General features: G+C 41.2%; 2 protein-coding genes and 2 long non-coding RNA genes across 4 annotated transcripts; 2 read left to right on the top strand and 2 right to left on the bottom strand.

Annotated features, from left to right (window-relative positions):
• Nucleotides 1-72: 72 nt before the first annotated feature.
• LOC309792312 lies at nt 73-4,533 on the top strand. Its single transcript, XR_014291668.1, has 3 exons — nt 73-748; nt 1,186-2,703; nt 3,929-4,533. It is a non-coding gene; the product is annotated as an uncharacterized lncRNA (long non-coding RNA).
• Nucleotides 4,534-4,678: 145 nt separating this feature from the next.
• LOC309792302 (ribosomal biogenesis factor-like) lies at nt 4,679-10,027 on the bottom strand. The gene is made up of 4 exons (XM_082601856.1): nt 9,885-10,027; nt 7,397-7,513; nt 5,092-5,208; nt 4,679-4,823 (listed from the first exon to the last, which is right to left on the bottom strand). The coding sequence occupies exons 2-4, from the start codon at nt 7,508-7,510 to the stop codon at nt 4,752-4,754; spliced, it is 303 nt and encodes a 100-aa protein (XP_082457982.1). The 5' UTR covers nt 7,511-7,513; nt 9,885-10,027; the 3' UTR covers nt 4,679-4,751.
• Nucleotides 10,028-10,118: 91 nt separating this feature from the next.
• On the top strand, nt 10,119-14,578 carry LOC309792315. Its single transcript, XR_014291671.1, has 3 exons — nt 10,119-10,794; nt 11,232-12,749; nt 13,975-14,578. It is a non-coding gene; the product is annotated as an uncharacterized lncRNA (long non-coding RNA).
• Nucleotides 14,579-14,723: 145 nt separating this feature from the next.
• On the bottom strand, nt 14,724-20,072 carry LOC309792304 (ribosomal biogenesis factor-like). The gene is made up of 4 exons (XM_082601858.1): nt 19,930-20,072; nt 17,442-17,558; nt 15,137-15,253; nt 14,724-14,868 (listed from the first exon to the last, which is right to left on the bottom strand). Exons 2-4 carry the CDS (start codon nt 17,553-17,555, stop codon nt 14,797-14,799), a joined length of 303 nt encoding a protein of 100 aa, XP_082457984.1. The 5' UTR covers nt 17,556-17,558; nt 19,930-20,072; the 3' UTR covers nt 14,724-14,796.
• Between the last annotated feature and the right edge of the window lie 61 nt (nt 20,073-20,133).

The following is a 20,133-nucleotide window of genomic DNA, read 5'->3' as shown; positions in this document are numbered from 1 at the left end:
CCGTGAGCTTGGGCTGCAGACGGCGATAAGCCCCGCCCACCGAGCGTCCTTCCGCCCACCGAGCGTCCTTCCGCCCACCGAGCGTCATTCCGCTCACGGGCTTGTTCCCACCCACCTAAAGTAGTCCTGTCCACAGAACCATCTCAGCCGTGGAGCATCCTTCCCTAAACACAGGACCCGCCCTGTGAACATGCTTTGCCGTTCGCTTGGTTAGGAACCTCTACTCAGCTGAGGCGTTGAAGACGTGGCTAAGTCTGCAGTTGCTCGCAGGGGTATGTGTACAGAAACCACCCGAAGTGTCTGAGTCACCAGAGCCACACGGACCGTAACACAGGTGGTCGGCCCTCAGCCGCTTACTGCTGGCTGGCTCTGTCCGCGCTCCCGGGAGGTGGCGCTGCGCACCTCTGGGTGGTGTCCGGGTTTGGTTGCAGCAACAAAGAACCTAATGTCTGGAGTAGATCTGGAACTATAATCTCCCAAGGAAAAATTTGTAGTGAGCTAAAAGTTGAAATGCTTTTCTCATTGAAGCTTCCTTGCTTCAAAATGAGACTTTCTGACAGCACGGCAGAGGCCCAAGAAAATATCAATAAGTTGTAAAACAAGAATCAGGGAACTTTAGAAAATCTTAGAAGAAATATTTTTGCCTTCCAGTTTTATTTCTGTGTGTGTATATTTCCCAGTTAAGGTGTTCTAGGATGAGTTTTCTAGAAAATCGAATCACTTCTTCCAAGAGGATCTTTCCACTAAGGTAACAGTTTTCACATGCTCTCTCCTTATTTTGTCACGGTCTTAGGGAAAGCCAGCTTTTAAACAAATGTAGAAGTACTGACATTTTTATATCACTTTGGTAACGGTACATGAGTTCTGCTCTAAGTATCAAAATAAGGCCAAGGTAGCATTCCCCTTTTGCAAGTGAGAATGCTGAGGTTCAGAGTCTAAGCCATTTTCGGTATCCACACAACTAGTAACTGACAAAGCCAAACTAGAATCCACGTGGGCTGGCCGTCGGTCAAGTCCTCTTCCCGCAAAATCAGGCACTTGCCTGCTTATAGAAAGATGAACCACTTTTACAGTAAATCATTTTATTGTTTATGTCCATCACAAAAAATTAGAGAATACGTTAAGCAATGAGGAATAATTACTTGTCAATGTAATTGTATTAAAAATTCTGTATTTTTTCTAAAGAGTGACTTTTAAAAACACCTTAAAATGCATTATAAAATGCCCATAATGTGTGGCGACAAGACCAAAGTAACATCAAAGCGACAGAAAACCGTTAGATTCTTTCACGAGGCCAGAGTTATCCAGGAATACTGAAGCTAATAAGGTGAGTATAATTATGGTTCCTTGAATGTGAAGTTATTGATGTATATGCAGAAGACAAAGAAATAGATGCAATGGAATGATATTATAGTCTTTATGAAGACTTACGGGCCTAGCTTTCATTTGGAAATGGTGAGATAGGGATACTTACACCACGGGAATAACATGGTTTATACAGGCAAGAGCAGAGGCACTCTATGAGGTATGAGTGAGAAGACATGATTTCTGTTTACTTCTGTTACCTACCAACAGTGTGACTGTGGAAAAGTTACTTCATGTCTCTGTGCCTCCCTCTCCCATATGTAGATGGCTGCTCAGTAAATACCCACTTCAGAGGACATTCATTATCTGCTCAGCATCCCTCTCTGGGGAACCACTCTTCTCCCATTAAGTGATCCTGGTTGAATGAGTAATTACAGTCCTCGTCTAAAGATTTTCCAGCCAGAGCTAGTGGAGACAATTCTTGCTTTTAGTATCCCTGTGCTAGGATGATGTGAAATTGAGGCTGCTAGTTGCCGTCTCCTCCAGCAACTTGAGGGAAGCCTGACTGCAGTGGGAGAGAATAAGAGCAATGCAAAAGAACACAGAGCTGAACAACAGAACACAGGACCTTGGTGATATCATTGGAGTCCTTGGATTCAGCCACAGATGGAAGAAATATCCATCCCTTGTCTTCTCCGTTATCTGAACGAAAACATTGCTTTTTTTTTTTTTATTGGGTTATTTACGTTTTTTCAGTTTGTGTGTGTGTGTGTGTGTGTGTGTGTGTGTGGACCATTTTTAAAGTCTTTATTGAATTTATTACAATATTGCTTCTGTTTTATGTTTTGGTTTTTTGGCTGCGAGGCACGTAGGATCTTAACTCCCCGACCAGGGATCAAACCTACACCCCCTGCATTGGAAGGCGAAGTCCTAACCACTAGACTGCCAGGGAGGTCCCTGTTGGTTTTTTTGTGTTTTGTCTGTTTGTTTATTTGTTTGTTTGCGGTACGAGGGCCTCTCACTGTTGTGGCCTCCCCTGTTGCAGAGCACAGGCTCCGGACGCGCAGGCTCAGCGGCCATGGCTCACGGGCCTAGCCGCTCCGCGGCATGTGGGATCTTCCCGGACCAGGGCACGAACCCGTGTCCCCTGCATTGGCTGGCGGACTCTCAACCACTGCGCCACCAGGGAAGCCCTAATTTCGTACTTTTAATCAAGATGCTGATGTTAAATATAACTGTGCTTAATATCTACTGTGTTTAAATATATGCTGTTTAAATATAACTGCCTTTTTGCTGCTAAAATATATAAAGAGAAGTGTAAAAAGCTCTATATCACATTTCTCTTTCCAGCGGGATCTATTAGTGGAGATATCATTGATGAGTTAATGTCTTCTGATGGTTAAGTAGTTAAAAAATTTAATAAATATAACCTTATACATCAATAAGGCTTTTCTAGAATTTATGAGTGGCACATGATTTAAAAGAAATGAAGAACCTATATTTTTTAACTGCTTAATGTACTATAATGATTCATAGTAAGTTATAGGCATCCTTCAGAATATTTTGCCTGCCTTTTGAGGAAAAAGAATTCATAAGGGGATACTTATCACCTTTACTGAATCAACTTCTGAATTGTTGGCATACTAGCCCTTTTTACACCTGAAGAATTTGGCCAAGAAGAGTAAAACAGTGTATCTGAGTCAAGAGGAAATGTGAAAACATAGTTTTGTAAATACTCCTCCCATGGCCAATTTCAAGCTGCCAATGTGAAGTCAGTATTACTAAGATTAGCCACATCATCGTCTAATCTGAAATAATTCTTAAAAATCAACTAGCTCTAATATGGTAGTTACTTTAGCAGTTACTCTCTGGGCCTCACCTTTCTAAAAGTTCTTGGATTCAGAGTCCTGGCTCCTAACAAATACGTATAGCCGAGACCTAGGAAGTAGCAGCTGTTAAATTAGCCAATGGCACAGTAACCACTTAGACATTTATCAGACACTTCCATAAAAGCAGAGAATTTCAGCATAGTTATTAATTTATGTCTAGTTCCTTTCTCTGTTTTCAAAGTGGTAGCTTATTTAGCAGATCAGAGAAAATACTTTGACCAGTGTTTCTGAATCATAAATTTTAGTGACAAGTTCAACCAATAAAAATTAACTTGTTTCTCAAGCTAACACCTATAATCAATGCATAAAATGTCTTTAAAGAAGAATCTATCAAAATATACACAAAATACAAGTCATTATTTTGATCATTACATTTCCTATTACATATTTTTAAAAAACTTGCTGTATAACATGGGAAACATAATTTGGCTTGGTTTTTTTTTTTTTTTTTGCGGTAGTCGGGCCTCTCACTGTTGTGGCCTCCCCCAGTGTGGAGCACAGGCTCTGGACATGCAGGCCCAGCGGCCATGGCTCACGGGCCCAGCCGCTCCGCGGCAGGTGTGATCCTCCCGGACCAGGGCACGAACCCGTGTCCCCTGCATTGGCAGGCGGACTCCCAACCACTGCGCCACCAGGGAAGCCCTGGCTTGATGTTTTTGATAGTATTTTATGTTAGACATCATTACCTGTAGGTAGAAACCATCTTTAACACTGAATTTATTTTTTGCTTGCAGTGTTTCCGCTTTTACGGCTTTCTCCGACCCCGGCAGATGACTACAACTTTAATTTAGATGATAATGAAGGAGTTTGTGATCTGTTTGATGTCCAGATACTAAATTATTAGATTCCATGGAAACTTGGGACTGTTATCTACCTCTAACTGTGTAACATTTTAGACGTCTTAATAACCTAAGTATTTAAAATAATGAATGTAACGCCTTTTTAGTTCACTGATTCTGAAATGTTCTTCCCTAATACTTCCTTTTTCACTTCACAAAACTTCAACCATAAGAACAAAGGATTCTGATTGCTTCAGGGGAAAAAGTGATTTCATATACACCGACTCCCTACCCTCAAGTAATTACATTCTGGAATTTCAACTTTCCCTCCCATTCTGAATCCTTCTGTTTTTTTTTTTTTTCCTTATATGAGAGGAAAGTTAAAGTAGACTTAAGGTCATCAAAAACAAAAGAAGTTGGCCAAGGGCTCATCATTTGTTTGTCTTACATTTTTACTGCCACGAGACTGTCCATTTTTCTGTGTACCCTCTGATCCAGACATTCACTGCCACTTATAAAGTGAAGGGTGTAAACTAGGACATGTTAACTGTTTCAGTGAACAGATTTTGTGAAGTGCCTTCTGTTTTAGCACTATAAGTTTATCACATTTTGTTGACTTCTGACATTCCACTTTCCTAGGTTATAGGAAAGATCTGTTTATGTAGTTTGTTTTTAAAATGTGCCAATGCCTGTACATTAACAAGATTTTTTAAAATAAAACTGTATAAAGCATTTAATTTATTGGTCTTTTTGGAGAATCTGATGCATCACCAGTGTATTACAACTTAGCCATTAATCTTGTAGCTTCATCAACATCAACTGGTTCGTTTTCATGACACTGCTCAGGAATCTGGAGAGAAAATTACATTTAAAAATTTAGATAACAATAGCAAACAAAAATGACATAATCTACCGACATACAATCTATTATTCAATATAATTTCTTCTAGTTGTACTTTTGGAAATAGAACAATAAATTCCCACATTTTAGACTCAATGTTTTAAAGTCTGAATAAGCTATACATACTACAGAGCCAAATACTAAAAATGACAATCAATACAGGCTTTGAAAATTTGGAGTTTATTAGCCAGAACGAAAGGAAGTGATTTCCACTCACCAGCTGTTTCTGCACAGGTTCCAGGGAAAGGTCTTTTACGAACCATGCAACTACCTTTTGCAAATATACAAAAGCTTCATTCACGATGTTAACTTTTTCATCATTCACGATGTTCATCTTTTAAAAAAAGAAAAAGAGCATTAATCCATGGTCTCACAACCATTAAGGATAAAAATATAGGCTACCTTAATTTAATCTTGTTACCCCCCAAATCTATAAACTCTTATCAATCCTACCAATTTATGGAGACAATTTACCCTAAAATTCTTACAGTCTTATTGGGACATTTTAGACAAAAGGTTCTGTCTTTTTAAAGATAAGAATTATGTGGATATACCTCATACCTTGACTTTCCTGGAATAAACGGGCCAAAATACGTGACCACTATGTTTCTAAGCTACGGTGCTATCGTCTCTCATCTGTAAAATGAGGAACCTGGATGGCATGCTTCCAGTGTCCTTCTAACAGTACGTCTCTGAATCCTTCCTTGATGGAAGTGCCTGGCAGTCTCCTGAGGACAGCGGCCCCTGTAGCCGTCCTCGCTTGAATCTCAAAGGTGGGGGTGGTATTCTTGTTCTTCACAGCTGCTCCCCAACCATTTTTCCTTCAACACTTTTGGCTCTTTTGCATCTTATGCATCAGGACATTCTGACACCCCTGTCCTCATTACTGTCACCTACCAACACCGTGATTACTTGCTCCTTCGTGAAAGATCTCAGACCATGGCTCACTGACCCCTCTCACGCCTGGCGTCGCTGCTTAGTGGCTACGACAAAAACCTATCCTATGGCTTCTTAATCTCTTCAGGTCCTCACCTCCAGGGGTCTTTTCCACGACCTACCTTGCCATGACTCTCATGCATTACCTTAGGCTGCATCATTACCTGTTACCGCACCACCTCCTATCCTTCTATTCACTTATTTTATTAATAGTTCTTAAATCTCACTGAAATCTTTTCCCACCAAGTTCACTACTGTTCACATGTTCATATCCCCGCTTTTTCCTTTAGCCTGCACAGATTCCATGACCACTGATCAGTCGCTCCTTCACACCCTAACTCTACTTCCCTTCTCTCCCTCAATCAGACTTCCCTGCCAACCTAGTTAAACTCAGGTATCAGCCTTTTCTGAGCCCAAAACTGAAGCTCTAGAAAATCATAACTGGCTGACTGGCTTCACTTTAAGTTCGTGGCCACCAACTTCAATTTACCATTTATATAGTACCTGGCGATCGTGCGACCTCCCCCTAAGTTAGGCTGCTTTCTCAGAAAAGTGTTCGATACTTTCTCCAACCACGCTGCCTACCCACAGATCTTTTCCATTAGCAACCGTAGAGCTTCTAGGACTTCCTATCCAAACAAAATAATTTTCCTCAGATACACCAAGCCTTCACCCAGCTGGGGGTCTCTGCACTCACTATTCTTTCTGCCTAGAACATGCTGCTCCCAACACTTCCCAGCAGTTTGCATCACTGGCTCCTGTCAGGCAGGTCTTGGCTTCAATGTCAACCCTGAAGACAATTCTATCTAAAACTGTCACCCCCAAACCCCAGTCATATCACCCAGCTTTATTTCCTTTATAGCATTTCCAAAGTCATGAAATTGCTCCACCAAAAAGTTTAACTCAGCTAATTCATGAAGACTGAAAGATAAAATGTTACATTTCTATGGACCATTATGATAATTACTAAGTCCTCTAGAGGGGACTCCACCTACTACTTAAGCTTGAAAACATGTTCTTGAATAATTGTCTTAAGGAGTCTACTTAATCTTGAAGAACTTTCCCATTCCCCAAATATTTTGAAAAAAAGATAAAGCAACTCCTTTCTTTTCAAATTTTGTATTTTAAGAAACAAAATATTTTATCTTCTATTTTTAGGTTCTTATCTGAGCTATAGATATCTTCAGAGAAATAAGATTTACTGAGAAGAAAAAGAATGGGTGTTGACTGACATTCCATGTCTTGGCTCTGTTGAAAGCTTCTTGAATATATATGAGTTTAGAGATAATTTTTCCATACCATGGTTTTTTATGATTTCTAGGCTCTGAGAAAACTATTAAAACTGTTACTTGGAGCCTCATACATTTGCAGTTAAAATGCCTTCTTCCTTTTGCATTTGAATTCAAGAAAGGGAGGTTATTTTTCTGCATCGTTGTTTCTTTTTTGAAACAAATGTTTAACAATCATCTTGCTTTTGTAGGAAAGGCTAAGAACCTGTTTTAAATATTAGCATTCAGTTTTTCAGTAGCTTTACAATTATGCTTTTCTTGTAAACAATAAAGTCAGAGTGCTTAAGTGATACTAACCTTCTTCAGATTAGTGGTAACTGGCTTTGCTTTATTTTTAACCTTAAAGCTTTTTCGGCTGGCTACCTGGAATACAGTCCTGGACTTCTGTCCTCTTAGTTTGTTCTTGGCCATTGTCTAGGCAAGAAAGAAAAGGAGCTCAATTCAGTTGCCCATGTTTATGAACTGTAAATCAATTTAAGTTTTGGAAGTAAAGGTACCAATTAAATCTAAGAAGTTCCACCTTCCTCCTGATTATTTTTAAAATTGCTGCTTGTATTAAAATTATCTCCATGTCCTTTTGGTCCTACTAGATTTTTCTGTTTCAGTGCAGAGTGTGTAGCTAATTCTTTTCTGCATCTCCAGCACCTGGCCCATAAGAGGCTCCACATTAATTTCTGCCAGTTAGATTCATTAATTAATATTCTCAACACAACAGTTGTTTTCTTTCAGCTCTCTGCAGCATCTGACAATGCTAACCATCACCATCCATCCTTCTGATAGTTTACATACTGCTATTCCATTCTGGTTCCTTTCATACTCTACGACTGACTCTCTTCTCCCTCCTTCTTTCATTCCTTTTTACTTGTCCCATTTTCACTCCTGTGCGCACCTCCTCAAAACCACTACTTAAGCTTACACTTCCTAGCCCCCGCGTTAAATTACTTTCATGACTTCCGCATCACCTCTATGTGAATGGCTCTTGCCTAAAAACTGTACGTATCATCTCTGTTCTATAGCTAAACACACTAAGCCTATAAATTCTACTTGAGAAACATCTCTGAAACCTGTCTTTAACAATGCACGTGAGGGACAATTTAAAAAATATTAATAGTTAAGCTTTATTGAGCTTTTACTACATGTACAGCACTATGCTAACATTTTATGTGTTTTGACTAATTTACTCCTTACAACAACACTTCGTAGGACGTACTATTATCATTACACAGATTAAAAAAAAAAAAAAACTGATGCAAAGAGAAGTTAATCTGCCCATTGTTGCACTAGTAGCCAGAGAATGCCAAGATTCAAAGCCAAGCAGACTAGATCCTGAGCTCTCATTATGTGATGTGGCCTCTCGTATATAAATACAAATGCAGTACAAAAACATGACTTGCTACTGCCTAGTTCAGGACTGGGTTACTGCTTTAGTCCCTACGACTATTTGGTTTGACTCTGGGTTGGGACAAAGTATACCCATGGACCAAATCAGGTCAGGCACCCGTCTTTGTAAATGATGTTTTATTAGAACGCAGCTACGTCCATTCGATTATGTATGTTTTGTCTGTGGCTGCTTTCCTGCGACAACTGTGGCTCGCAAAGCCTAAAATATTTACTATTTGGTCCTTTACAGAAAGACTGTCAACCCCTGGCTTAAGCCACATGCATTCAAGTCTATCCTGCGTAGTGGTATGAAATGAACCGTCCCAATGTTAAAATCCTTCAGTGGCTCCTCCAACCCACAAGGTTTTTGTCCTGACATATTGCTGCTGGAAACCTGACTCTAGCATAAATCTGTCAAAGGTATCTCCTGCTATTTCTCTATACCTACTCTAGTCTACTAATCACTCTCTGAAGACACCTTGCACATTCTTCCTTTCTTCCCTTTGCTCACATTGTATCTCTCCTCCTTCAATGTCTAGCCTCAGGAACAAGAGAGACAGCAATGGTTCCGAACCCCAACAGAACTTCTTCTTAAAAAAAAAATAAAATAAAAAAATGGGGCTTCCCTAGTGGCCCAGTGGTTGAGAGTCAGCCTGCCGATGCAGGGGACACGGGTTCGTGTCCCGGTCTGGGAAGATCCCACATGCCGTGAAGCAGCTGGGCCCGTGAGCCGTGGCCGCTGAGCCTGTGTGTCCGGAGCCTGTGCTCCGCAACGGGAGAGGCCACAACAGTGAGAGGACCACATACCGCAAAAAAAAAGAACACAGTAGGAAATACATGATTATTATAGAAGCAGAAAATACACATAAACCACCCCTAAATTAAATAATCTAAAATCCTTCCAATAAGTAACCAAAATCCAACCATTCATCTAGTATTCATTAATCAATTACTATGTACCAAGTGTGGTACAGAACCTATATACATACATATGAAACATATACAAACACAAGAAACATAAAGATAGGTGCTGTAACTGACAGCATACGAGTGGAGTCACAGAAGGGAAAGATCCAATCGAGTTGGGGACTCGAGGAAGGTTCGTGGAGAAGGTGAGAGCCTAGCTGTGGGGGTAGGGGATAGGGATTTTCTCTAACAACCACGTGGAAACTGGTGACAACAGAACAACCCAAAACTGGTACCCTGCCGTGGGCTGAAGGCCCAGCAGGCATGGGGGTTTTAGGCCTGAGCCAGCAGGCCTGCGGCCGAGTAGGGCTGCCTAAGGCAGCGAGCGACGACGGAACGGAGCCTCCCGACGGCAGCAGCGCGCGGACGGCCAATCCCGTCTCAATCCTCAGAAACTTCACGCCAGCGCGCCGGAAAATTTTTTTTATTAATCTCTCACCAGTCCTCCGATACCCTCGGGCAGGGGTATAAGCTCCACGTAACGCCAGCTGTACGCACAGGATCCAGGAAGTTCCGGAATGAGGGAGCCAGCCAACGGTCCTCTCTCAGGTCGTAGTTCCGCCCACCGGGATAAGCTCCGCCCACAGGGCGGAGTCGTGTCCCGTGAGCTTGGGCTGCAGACGGCGATAAGCCCCGCCCACCGAGCGTCCTTCCGCCCACCGAGCGTCCTTCCGCCCACCGAGCGTCATTCCGCTCACGGGCTTGTTCCCACCCACCTAAAGTAGTCCTGTCCACAGAACCATCTCAGCCGTGGAGCATCCTTCCCTAAACACAGGACCCGCCCTGTGAACATGCTTTGCCGTTCGCTTGGTTAGGAACCTCTACTCAGCTGAGGCGTTGAAGACGTGGCTAAGTCTGCAGTTGCTCGCAGGGGTATGTGTACAGAAACCACCCGAAGTGTCTGAGTCACCAGAGCCACACGGACCGTAACACAGGTGGTCGGCCCTCAGCCGCTTACTGCTGGCTGGCTCTGTCCGCGCTCCCGGGAGGTGGCGCTGCGCACCTCTGGGTGGTGTCCGGGTTTGGTTGCAGCAACAAAGAACCTAATGTCTGGAGTAGATCTAGAACTATAATCTCCCAAGGAAAAATTTGTAGTGAGCTAAAAGTTGAAATGCTTTTCTCATTGAAGCTTCCTTGCTTCAAAATGAGACTTTCTGACAGCACGGCAGAGGCCCAAGAAAATATCAATAAGTTGTAAAACAAGAATCAGGGAACTTTAGAAAATCTTAGAAGAAATATTTTTGCCTTCCAGTTTTATTTCTGTGTGTGTATATTTCCCAGTTAAGGTGTTCTAGGATGAGTTTTCTAGAAAATCGAATCACTTCTTCCAAGAGGATCTTTCCACTAAGGTAACAGTTTTCACATGCTCTCTCCTTATTTTGTCACGGTCTTAGGGAAAGCCAGCTTTTAAACAAATGTAGAAGTACTGACATTTTTATATCACTTTGGTAACGGTACATGAGTTCTGCTCTAAGTATCAAAATAAGGCCAAGGTAGCATTCCCCTTTTGCAAGTGAGAATGCTGAGGTTCAGAGTCTAAGCCATTTTCGGTATCCACACAACTAGTAACTGACAAAGCCAAACTAGAATCCACGTGGGCTGGCCGTCGGTCAAGTCCTCTTCCCGCAAAATCAGGCACTTGCCTGCTTATAGAAAGATGAACCACTTTTACAGTAAATCATTTTATTGTTTATGTCCATCACAAAAAATTAGAGAATACGTTAAGCAATGAGGAATAATTACTTGTCAATGTAATTGTATTAAAAATTCTGTATTTTTTCTAAAGAGTGACTTTTAAAAACACCTTAAAATGCATTATAAAATGCCCATAATGTGTGGCGACAAGACCAAAGTAACATCAAAGCGACAGAAAACCGTTAGATTCTTTCACGAGGCCAGAGTTATCCAGGAATACTGAAGCTAATAAGGTGAGTATAATTATGGTTCCTTGAATGTGAAGTTATTGATGTATATGCAGAAGACAAAGAAATAGATGCAATGGAATGATATTATAGTCTTTATGAAGACTTACGGGCCTAGCTTTCATTTGGAAATGGTGAGATAGGGATACTTACACCACGGGAATAACATGGTTTATACAGGCAAGAGCAGAGGCACTCTATGAGGTATGAGTGAGAAGACATGATTTCTGTTTACTTCTGTTACCTACCAACAGTGTGACTGTGGAAAAGTTACTTCATGTCTCTGTGCCTCCCTCTCCCATATGTAGATGGCTGCTCAGTAAATACCCACTTCAGAGGACATTCATTATCTGCTCAGCATCCCTCTCTGGGGAACCACTCTTCTCCCATTAAGTGATCCTGGTTGAATGAGTAATTACAGTCCTCGTCTAAAGATTTTCCAGCCAGAGCTAGTGGAGACAATTCTTGCTTTTAGTATCCCTGTGCTAGGATGATGTGAAATTGAGGCTGCTAGTTGCCGTCTCCTCCAGCAACTTGAGGGAAGCCTGACTGCAGTGGGAGAGAATAAGAGCAATGCAAAAGAACACAGAGCTGAACAACAGAACACAGGACCTTGGTGATATCATTGGAGTCCTTGGATTCAGCCACAGATGGAAGAAATATCCATCCCTTGTCTTCTCCGTTATCTGAACGAAAACATTGCTTTTTTTTTTTTTATTGAGTTATTTACGTTTTTTCAGTTTGTGTGTGTGTGTGTGTGTGTGTGTGTGTGTGGACCATTTTTAAAGTCTTTATTGAATTTATTACAATATTGCTTCTGTTTTATGTTTTGGTTTTTTGGCTGCGAGGCACGTAGGATCTTAACTCCCCGACCAGGGATCAAACCTACACCCCCTGCATTGGAAGGCGAAGTCCTAACCACTAGACTGCCAGGGAGGTCCCTGTTGGTTTTTTTGTGTTTTGTCTGTTTGTTTATTTGTTTGTTTGCGGTACGAGGGCCTCTCACTGTTGTGGCCTCCCCTGTTGCAGAGCACAGGCTCCGGACGCGCAGGCTCAGCGGCCATGGCTCACGGGCCTAGCCGCTCCGCGGCATGTGGGATCTTCCCGGACCAGGGCACGAACCCGTGTCCCCTGCATTGGCTGGCGGACTCTCAACCACTGCGCCACCAGGGAAGCCCTAATTTCGTACTTTTAATCAAGATGCTGATGTTAAATATAACTGTGCTTAATATCTACTGTGTTTAAATATATGCTGTTTAAATATAACTGCCTTTTTGCTGCTAAAATATATAAAGAGAAGTGTAAAAAGCTCTATATCACATTTCTCTTTCCAGCGGGATCTATTAGTGGAGATATCATTGATGAGTTAATGTCTTCTGATGGTTAAGTAGTTAAAAAATTTAATAAATATAACCTTATACATCAATAAGGCTTTTCTAGAATTTATGAGTGGCACATGATTTAAAAGAAATGAAGAACCTATATTTTTTAACTGCTTAATGTACTATAATGATTCATAGTAAGTTATAGGCATCCTTCAGAATATTTTGCCTGCCTTTTGAGGAAAAAGAATTCATAAGGGGATACTTATCACCTTTACTGAATCAACTTCTGAATTGTTGGCATACTAGCCCTTTTTACACCTGAAGAATTTGGCCAAGAAGAGTAAAACAGTGTATCTGAGTCAAGAGGAAATGTGAAAACATAGTTTTGTAAATACTCCTCCCATGGCCAATTTCAAGCTGCCAATGTGAAGTCAGTATTACTAAGATTAGCCACATCATCGTCTAATCTGAAATAATTCTTAAAAATCAACTAGCTCTAATATGGTAGTTACTTTAGCAGTTACTCTCTGGGCCTCACCTTTCTAAAAGTTCTTGGATTCAGAGTCCTGGCTCCTAACAAATACGTATAGCCGAGACCTAGGAAGTAGCAGCTGTTAAATTAGCCAATGGCACAGTAACCACTTAGACATTTATCAGACACTTCCATAAAAGCAGAGAATTTCAGCATAGTTATTAATTTATGTCTAGTTCCTTTCTCTGTTTTCAAAGTGGTAGCTTATTTAGCAGATCAGAGAAAATACTTTGACCAGTGTTTCTGAATCATAAATTTTAGTGACAAGTTCAACCAATAAAAATTAACTTGTTTCTCAAGCTAACACCTATAATCAATGCATAAAATGTCTTTAAAGAAGAATCTATCAAAATATACACAAAATACAAGTCATTATTTTGATCATTACATTTCCTATTACATATTTTTAAAAAACTTGCTGTATAACATGGGAAACATAATTTGGCTTGGTTTTTTTTTTTTTTTTTGCGGTAGTCGGGCCTCTCACTGTTGTGGCCTCCCCCAGTGTGGAGCACAGGCTCTGGACATGCAGGCCCAGCGGCCATGGCTCACGGGCCCAGCCGCTCCGCGGCAGGTGTGATCCTCCCGGACCAGGGCACGAACCCGTGTCCCCTGCATTGGCAGGCGGACTCCCAACCACTGCGCCACCAGGGAAGCCCTGGCTTGATGTTTTTGATAGTATTTTATGTTAGACATCATTACCTGTAGGTAGAAACCATCTTTAACACTGAATTTATTTTTTGCTTGCAGTGTTTCCGCTTTTACGGCTTTCTCCGACCCCGGCAGATGACTACAACTTTAATTTAGATGATAATGAAGGAGTTTGTGATCTGTTTGATGTCCAGATACTAAATTATTAGATTCCATGGAAACTTGGGACTGTTATCTACCTCTAACTGTGTAACATTTTAGACGTCTTAATAACCTAAGTATTTAAAATAATGAATGTAACGCCTTTTTAGTTCACTGATTCTGAAATGTTCTTCCCTAATACTTCCTTTTTCACTTCACAAAACTTCAACCATAAGAACAAAGGATTCTGATTGCTTCAGGGGAAAAAGTGATTTCATATACACCGACTCCCTACCCTCAAGTAATTACATTCTGGAATTTCAACTTTCCCTCCCATTCTGAATCCTTCTGTTTTTTTTTTTTTCCTTATATGAGAGGAAAGTTAAAGTAGACTTAAGGTCATCAAAAACAAAAGAAGTTGGCCAAGGGCTCATCATTTGTTTGTCTTACATTTTTACTGCCACGAGACTGTCCATTTTTCTGTGTACCCTCTGATCCAGACATTCACTGCCACTTATAAAGTGAAGGGTGTAAACTAGGACATGTTAACTGTTTCAGTGAACAGATTTTGTGAAGTGCCTTCTGTTTTAGCACTATAAGTTTATCACATTTTGTTGACTTCTGACATTCCACTTTCCTAGGTTATAGGAAAGATCTGTTTATGTAGTTTGTTTTTAAAATGTGCCAATGCCTGTACATTAACAAGATTTTTTAAAATAAAACTGTATAAAGCATTTAATTTATTGGTCTTTTTGGAGAATCTGATGCATCACCAGTGTATTACAACTTAGCCATTAATCTTGTAGCTTCATCAACATCAACTGGTTCGTTTTCATGACACTGCTCAGGAATCTGGAGAGAAAATTACATTTAAAAATTTAGATAACAATAGCAAACAAAAATGACATAATCTACCGACATACAATCTATTATTCAATATAATTTCTTCTAGTTGTACTTTTGGAAATAGAACAATAAATTCCCACATTTTAGACTCAATGTTTTAAAGTCTGAATAAGCTATACATACTACAGAGCCAGATACTAAAAATGACAATCAATACAGGCTTTGAAAATTTGGAGTTTATTAGCCAGAACGAAAGGAAGTGATTTCCACTCACCAGCTGTTTCTGCACAGGTTCCAGGGAAAGGTCTTTTACGAACCATGCAACTACCTTTTGCAAATATACAAAAGCTTCATTCACGATGTTAACTTTTTCATCATTCACGATGTTCATCTTTTAAAAAAAGAAAAAGAGCATTAATCCATGGTCTCACAACCATTAAGGATAAAAATATAGGCTACCTTAATTTAATCTTGTTACCCCCCAAATCTATAAACTCTTATCAATCCTACCAATTTATGGAGACAATTTACCCTAAAATTCTTACAGTCTTATTGGGACATTTTAGACAAAAGGTTCTGTCTTTTTAAAGATAAGAATTATGTGGATATACCTCATACCTTGACTTTCCTGGAATAAACGGGCCAAAATACGTGACCACTATGTTTCTAAGCTACGGTGCTATCGTCTCTCATCTGTAAAATGAGGAACCTGGATGGCATGCTTCCAGTGTCCTTCTAACAGTACGTCTCTGAATCCTTCCTTGATGGAAGTGCCTGGCAGTCTCCTGAGGACAGCGGCCCCTGTAGCCGTCCTCGCTTGAATCTCAAAGGTGGGGGTGGTATTCTTGTTCTTCACAGCTGCTCCCCAACCATTTTTCCTTCAACACTTTTGGCTCTTTTGCATCTTATGCATCAGGACATTCTGACACCCCTGTCCTCATTACTGTCACCTACCAACACCGTGATTACTTGCTCCTTCGTGAAAGATCTCAGACCATGGCTCACTGACCCCTCTCACGCCTGGCGTCGCTGCTTAGTGGCTACGACAAAAACCTATCCTATGGCTTCTTAATCTCTTCAGGTCCTCACCTCCAGGGGTCTTTTCCACGACCTACCTTGCCATGACTCTCATGCATTACCTTAGGCTGCATCATTACCTGTTACCGCACCACCTCCTATCCTTCTATTCACTTATTTTATTAATAGTTCTTAAATCTCACTGAAATCTTTTCCCACCAAGTTCACTACTGTTCACATGTTCATATCCCCGCTTTTTCCTTTAGCCTGCACAGATTCCATGACCACTGATCAGTCGCTCCTTCACACCCTAACTCTACTTCCCTTCTCTCCCTCAATCAGACTTCCCTGCCAACCTAGTTAAACTCAGGTATCAGCCTTTTCTGAGCCCAAAACTGAAGCTCTAGAAAATCATAACTGGCTGACTGGCTTCACTTTAAGTTCGTGGCCACCAACTTCAATTTACCATTTATATAGTACCTGGCGATCGTGCGACCTCCCCCTAAGTTAGGCTGCTTTCTCAGAAAAGTGTTCGATACTTTCTCCAACCACGCTGCCTACCCACAGATCTTTTCCATTAGCAACCGTAGAGCTTCTAGGACTTCCTATCCAAACAAAATAATTTTCCTCAGATACACCAAGCCTTCACCCAGCTGGGGGTCTCTGCACTCACTATTCTTTCTGCCTAGAACATGCTGCTCCCAACACTTCCCAGCAGTTTGCATCACTGGCTCCTGTCAGGCAGGTCTTGGCTTCAATGTCAACCCTGAAGACAATTCTATCTAAAACTGTCACCCCCAAACCCCAGTCATATCACCCAGCTTTATTTCCTTTATAGCATTTCCAAAGTCATGAAATTGCTCCACCAAAAAGTTTAACTCAGCTAATTCATGAAGACTGAAAGATAAAATGTTACATTTCTATGGACCATTATGATAATTACTAAGTCCTCTAGAGGGGACTCCACCTACTACTTAAGCTTGAAAACATGTTCTTGAATAATTGTCTTAAGGAGTCTACTTAATCTTGAAGAACTTTCCCATTCCCCAAATATTTTGAAAAAAAGATAAAGCAACTCCTTTCTTTTCAAATTTTGTATTTTAAGAAACAAAATATTTTATCTTCTATTTTTAGGTTCTTATCTGAGCTATAGATATCTTCAGAGAAATAAGATTTACTGAGAAGAAAAAGAATGGGTGTTGACTGACATTCCATGTCTTGGCTCTGTTGAAAGCTTCTTGAATATATATGAGTTTAGAGATAATTTTTCCATACCATGGTTTTTTATGATTTCTAGGCTCTGAGAAAACTATTAAAACTGTTACTTGGAGCCTCATACATTTGCAGTTAAAATGCCTTCTTCCTTTTGCATTTGAATTCAAGAAAGGGAGGTTATTTTTCTGCATCGTTGTTTCTTTTTTGAAACAAATGTTTAACAATCATCTTGCTTTTGTAGGAAAGGCTAAGAACCTGTTTTAAATATTAGCATTCAGTTTTTCAGTAGCTTTACAATTATGCTTTTCTTGTAAACAATAAAGTCAGAGTGCTTAAGTGATACTAACCTTCTTCAGATTAGTGGTAACTGGCTTTGCTTTATTTTTAACCTTAAAGCTTTTTCGGCTGGCTACCTGGAATACAGTCCTGGACTTCTGTCCTCTTAGTTTGTTCTTGGCCATTGTCTAGGCAAGAAAGAAAAGGAGCTCAATTCAGTTGCCCATGTTTATGAACTGTAAATCAATTTAAGTTTTGGAAGTAAAGGTACCAATTAAATCTAAGAAGTTCCACCTTCCTCCTGATTATTTTTAAAATTGCTGCTTGTATTAAAATTATCTCCATGTCCTTTTGGTCCTACTAGATTTTTCTGTTTCAGTGCAGAGTGTGTAGCTAATTCTTTTCTGCATCTCCAGCACCTGGCCCATAAGAGGCTCCACATTAATTTCTGCCAGTTAGATTCATTAATTAATATTCTCAACACAACAGTTGTTTTCTTTCAGCTCTCTGCAGCATCTGACAATGCTAACCATCACCATCCATCCTTCTGATAGTTTACATACTGCTATTCCATTCTGGTTCCTTTCATACTCTACGACTGACTCTCTTCTCCCTCCTTCTTTCATTCCTTTTTACTTGTCCCATTTTCACTCCTGTGCGCACCTCCTCAAAACCACTACTTAAGCTTACACTTCCTAGCCCCCGCGTTAAATTACTTTCATGACTTCCGCATCACCTCTATGTGAATGGCTCTTGCCTAAAAACTGTACGTATTATCTCTGTTCTATAGCTAAACACACTAAGCCTATAAATTCTACTTGAGAAACATCTCTGAAACCTGTCTTTAACAATGCACGTGAGGGACAATTTAAAAAATATTAATAGTTAAGCTTTATTGAGCTTTTACTACATGTACAGCACTATGCTAACATTTTATGTGTTTTGACTAATTTACTCCTTACAACAACACTTCGTAGGACGTACTATTATCATTACACAGATTAAAAAAAAAAAAAAACTGATGCAAAGAGAAGTTAATCTGCCCATTGTTGCACTAGTAGCCAGAGAATGCCAAGATTCAAAGCCAAGCAGACTAGATCCTGAGCTCTCATTATGTGATGTGGCCTCTCGTATATAAATACAAATGCAGTACAAAAACATGACTTGCTACTGCCTAGTTCAGGACTGGGTTACTGCTTTAGTCCCTACGACTATTTGGTTTGACTCTGGGTTGGGACAAAGTATACCCATGGACCAAATCAGGTCAGGCACCCGTCTTTGTAAATGATGTTTTATTAGAACGCAGCTACGTCCATTCGATTATGTATGTTTTGTCTGTGGCTGCTTTCCTGCGACAACTGTGGCTCGCAAAGCCTAAAATATTTACTATTTGGTCCTTTACAGAAAGACTGTCAACCCCTGGCTTAAGCCACATGCATTCAAGTCTATCCTGCGTAGTGGTATGAAATGAACCGTCCCAATGTTAAAATCCTTCAGTGGCTCCTCCAACCCACAAGGTTTTTGTCCTGACATATTGCTGCTGGAAACCTGACTCTAGCATAAATCTGTCAAAGGTATCTCCTGCTATTTCTCTATACCTACTCTAGTCTACTAATCACTCTCTGAAGACACCTTGCACATTCTTCCTTTCTTCCCTTTGCTCACATTGTATCTCTCCTCCTTCAATGTCTAGCCTCAGGAACAAGAGAGACAGCAATGGTTCCGAACCCCAACAGAACTTCTTCTTAAAAAAAAAATAAAATAAAAAAATGGGGCTTCCCTAGTGGCCCAGTGGTTGAGAGTCAGCCTGCCGATGCAGGGGACACGGGTTCGTGTCCCGGTCTGGGAAGATCCCACATGCCGTGAAGCAGCTGGGCCCGTGAGCCGTGGCCGCTGAGCCTGTGTGTCCGGAGCCTGTGCTCCGCAACGGGAGAGGCCACAACAGTGAGAGGACCACATACCGCAAAAAAAAAGAACACAGTAGGAAATACATGATTATTATAGAAGCAGAAAATACACATAAACCACCCCTAAATTAAATAATCTAAAATCCTTCCAATAAGTAACCAAAATCCAACCATTCATCTAGTATTCATTAATCAATTACTATGTACCAAGTGTGGTACAGAACCTATATACATACATATGAAACATATACAAACACAAGAAACATAAAGATAGGTGCTGTAACTGACAGCATACGAGTGGAGTCACAGAAGGGAAAGATCCAATCGAGTTGGGGACTCGAGGAAGGTTCGTGGAGAAGGTGAGAGCCTAGCTGTGGGGGTAGGGGATAGGGATTTTCTCTAACAACCACGTGGAAACTGGTGACAACAGAACAACCCAAAACTGGTACCCTGCCGTGGGCTGAAGGCCCAGCAGGCATGGGGGTTTTAGGCCTGAGCCAGCAGGCCTGCGGCCGAGTAGGGCTGCCTAAGGCAGCGAGCGACGACGGAACGGAGCCTCCCGACGGCAGCAGCGCGCGGACGGCCAATCCCGTCTCAATCCTCAGAAACTTCACGCCAGCGCGCCGGAAAATTTTTTTTATTAATCTCTCACCAGTCCTCCGATACCCTCGGGCAGGGGTATAAGCTCCACGTAACGCCAGCTGTACGCACAGGATCCAGGAAGTTCCGGAATGAGGGAGCCAGCCAACGGTCCTCTCTCAGGTCGTAGTTCCGCCCACCGGGATAAGCTCCGCCCACAGGGCGGAGTCGTGTCCCGTGAGCTTGGGCTGCAGACGGCGATAAGCCCCGCCCACCG

This window comes from Mesoplodon mirus (genome assembly GCF_964341445.2).
Source record: "Mesoplodon mirus genome assembly, chromosome: 16".
Classification (NCBI taxonomy): Eukaryota; Metazoa; Chordata; class Mammalia; order Artiodactyla; family Ziphiidae; genus Mesoplodon; species Mesoplodon mirus.
The sequence above is the reverse complement of the archived record's forward strand: the minus strand, read 5'-3'. Positions and strand labels throughout refer to the sequence as shown.

Coding starts and splice junctions, on each gene's coding strand:
- LOC309792302 (XM_082601856.1), bottom strand. CDS start 7,510: ATGGCCAAGAACAAACTAAGAGGACAGAAGTCCAGGACTGTATTCCAG. Junction 5,209..7,396: donor TTACCACTAATCTGAAGAAG/GTTAGTATCACT, acceptor TTTTTTTAAAAG/ATGAACATCGTGAATGATGA. Junction 4,824..5,091: donor AACCTGTGCAGAAACAGCTG/GTGAGTGGAAAT, acceptor TTTTCTCTCCAG/ATTCCTGAGCAGTGTCATGA.
- LOC309792304 (XM_082601858.1), bottom strand. CDS start 17,555: ATGGCCAAGAACAAACTAAGAGGACAGAAGTCCAGGACTGTATTCCAG. Junction 15,254..17,441: donor TTACCACTAATCTGAAGAAG/GTTAGTATCACT, acceptor TTTTTTTAAAAG/ATGAACATCGTGAATGATGA. Junction 14,869..15,136: donor AACCTGTGCAGAAACAGCTG/GTGAGTGGAAAT, acceptor TTTTCTCTCCAG/ATTCCTGAGCAGTGTCATGA.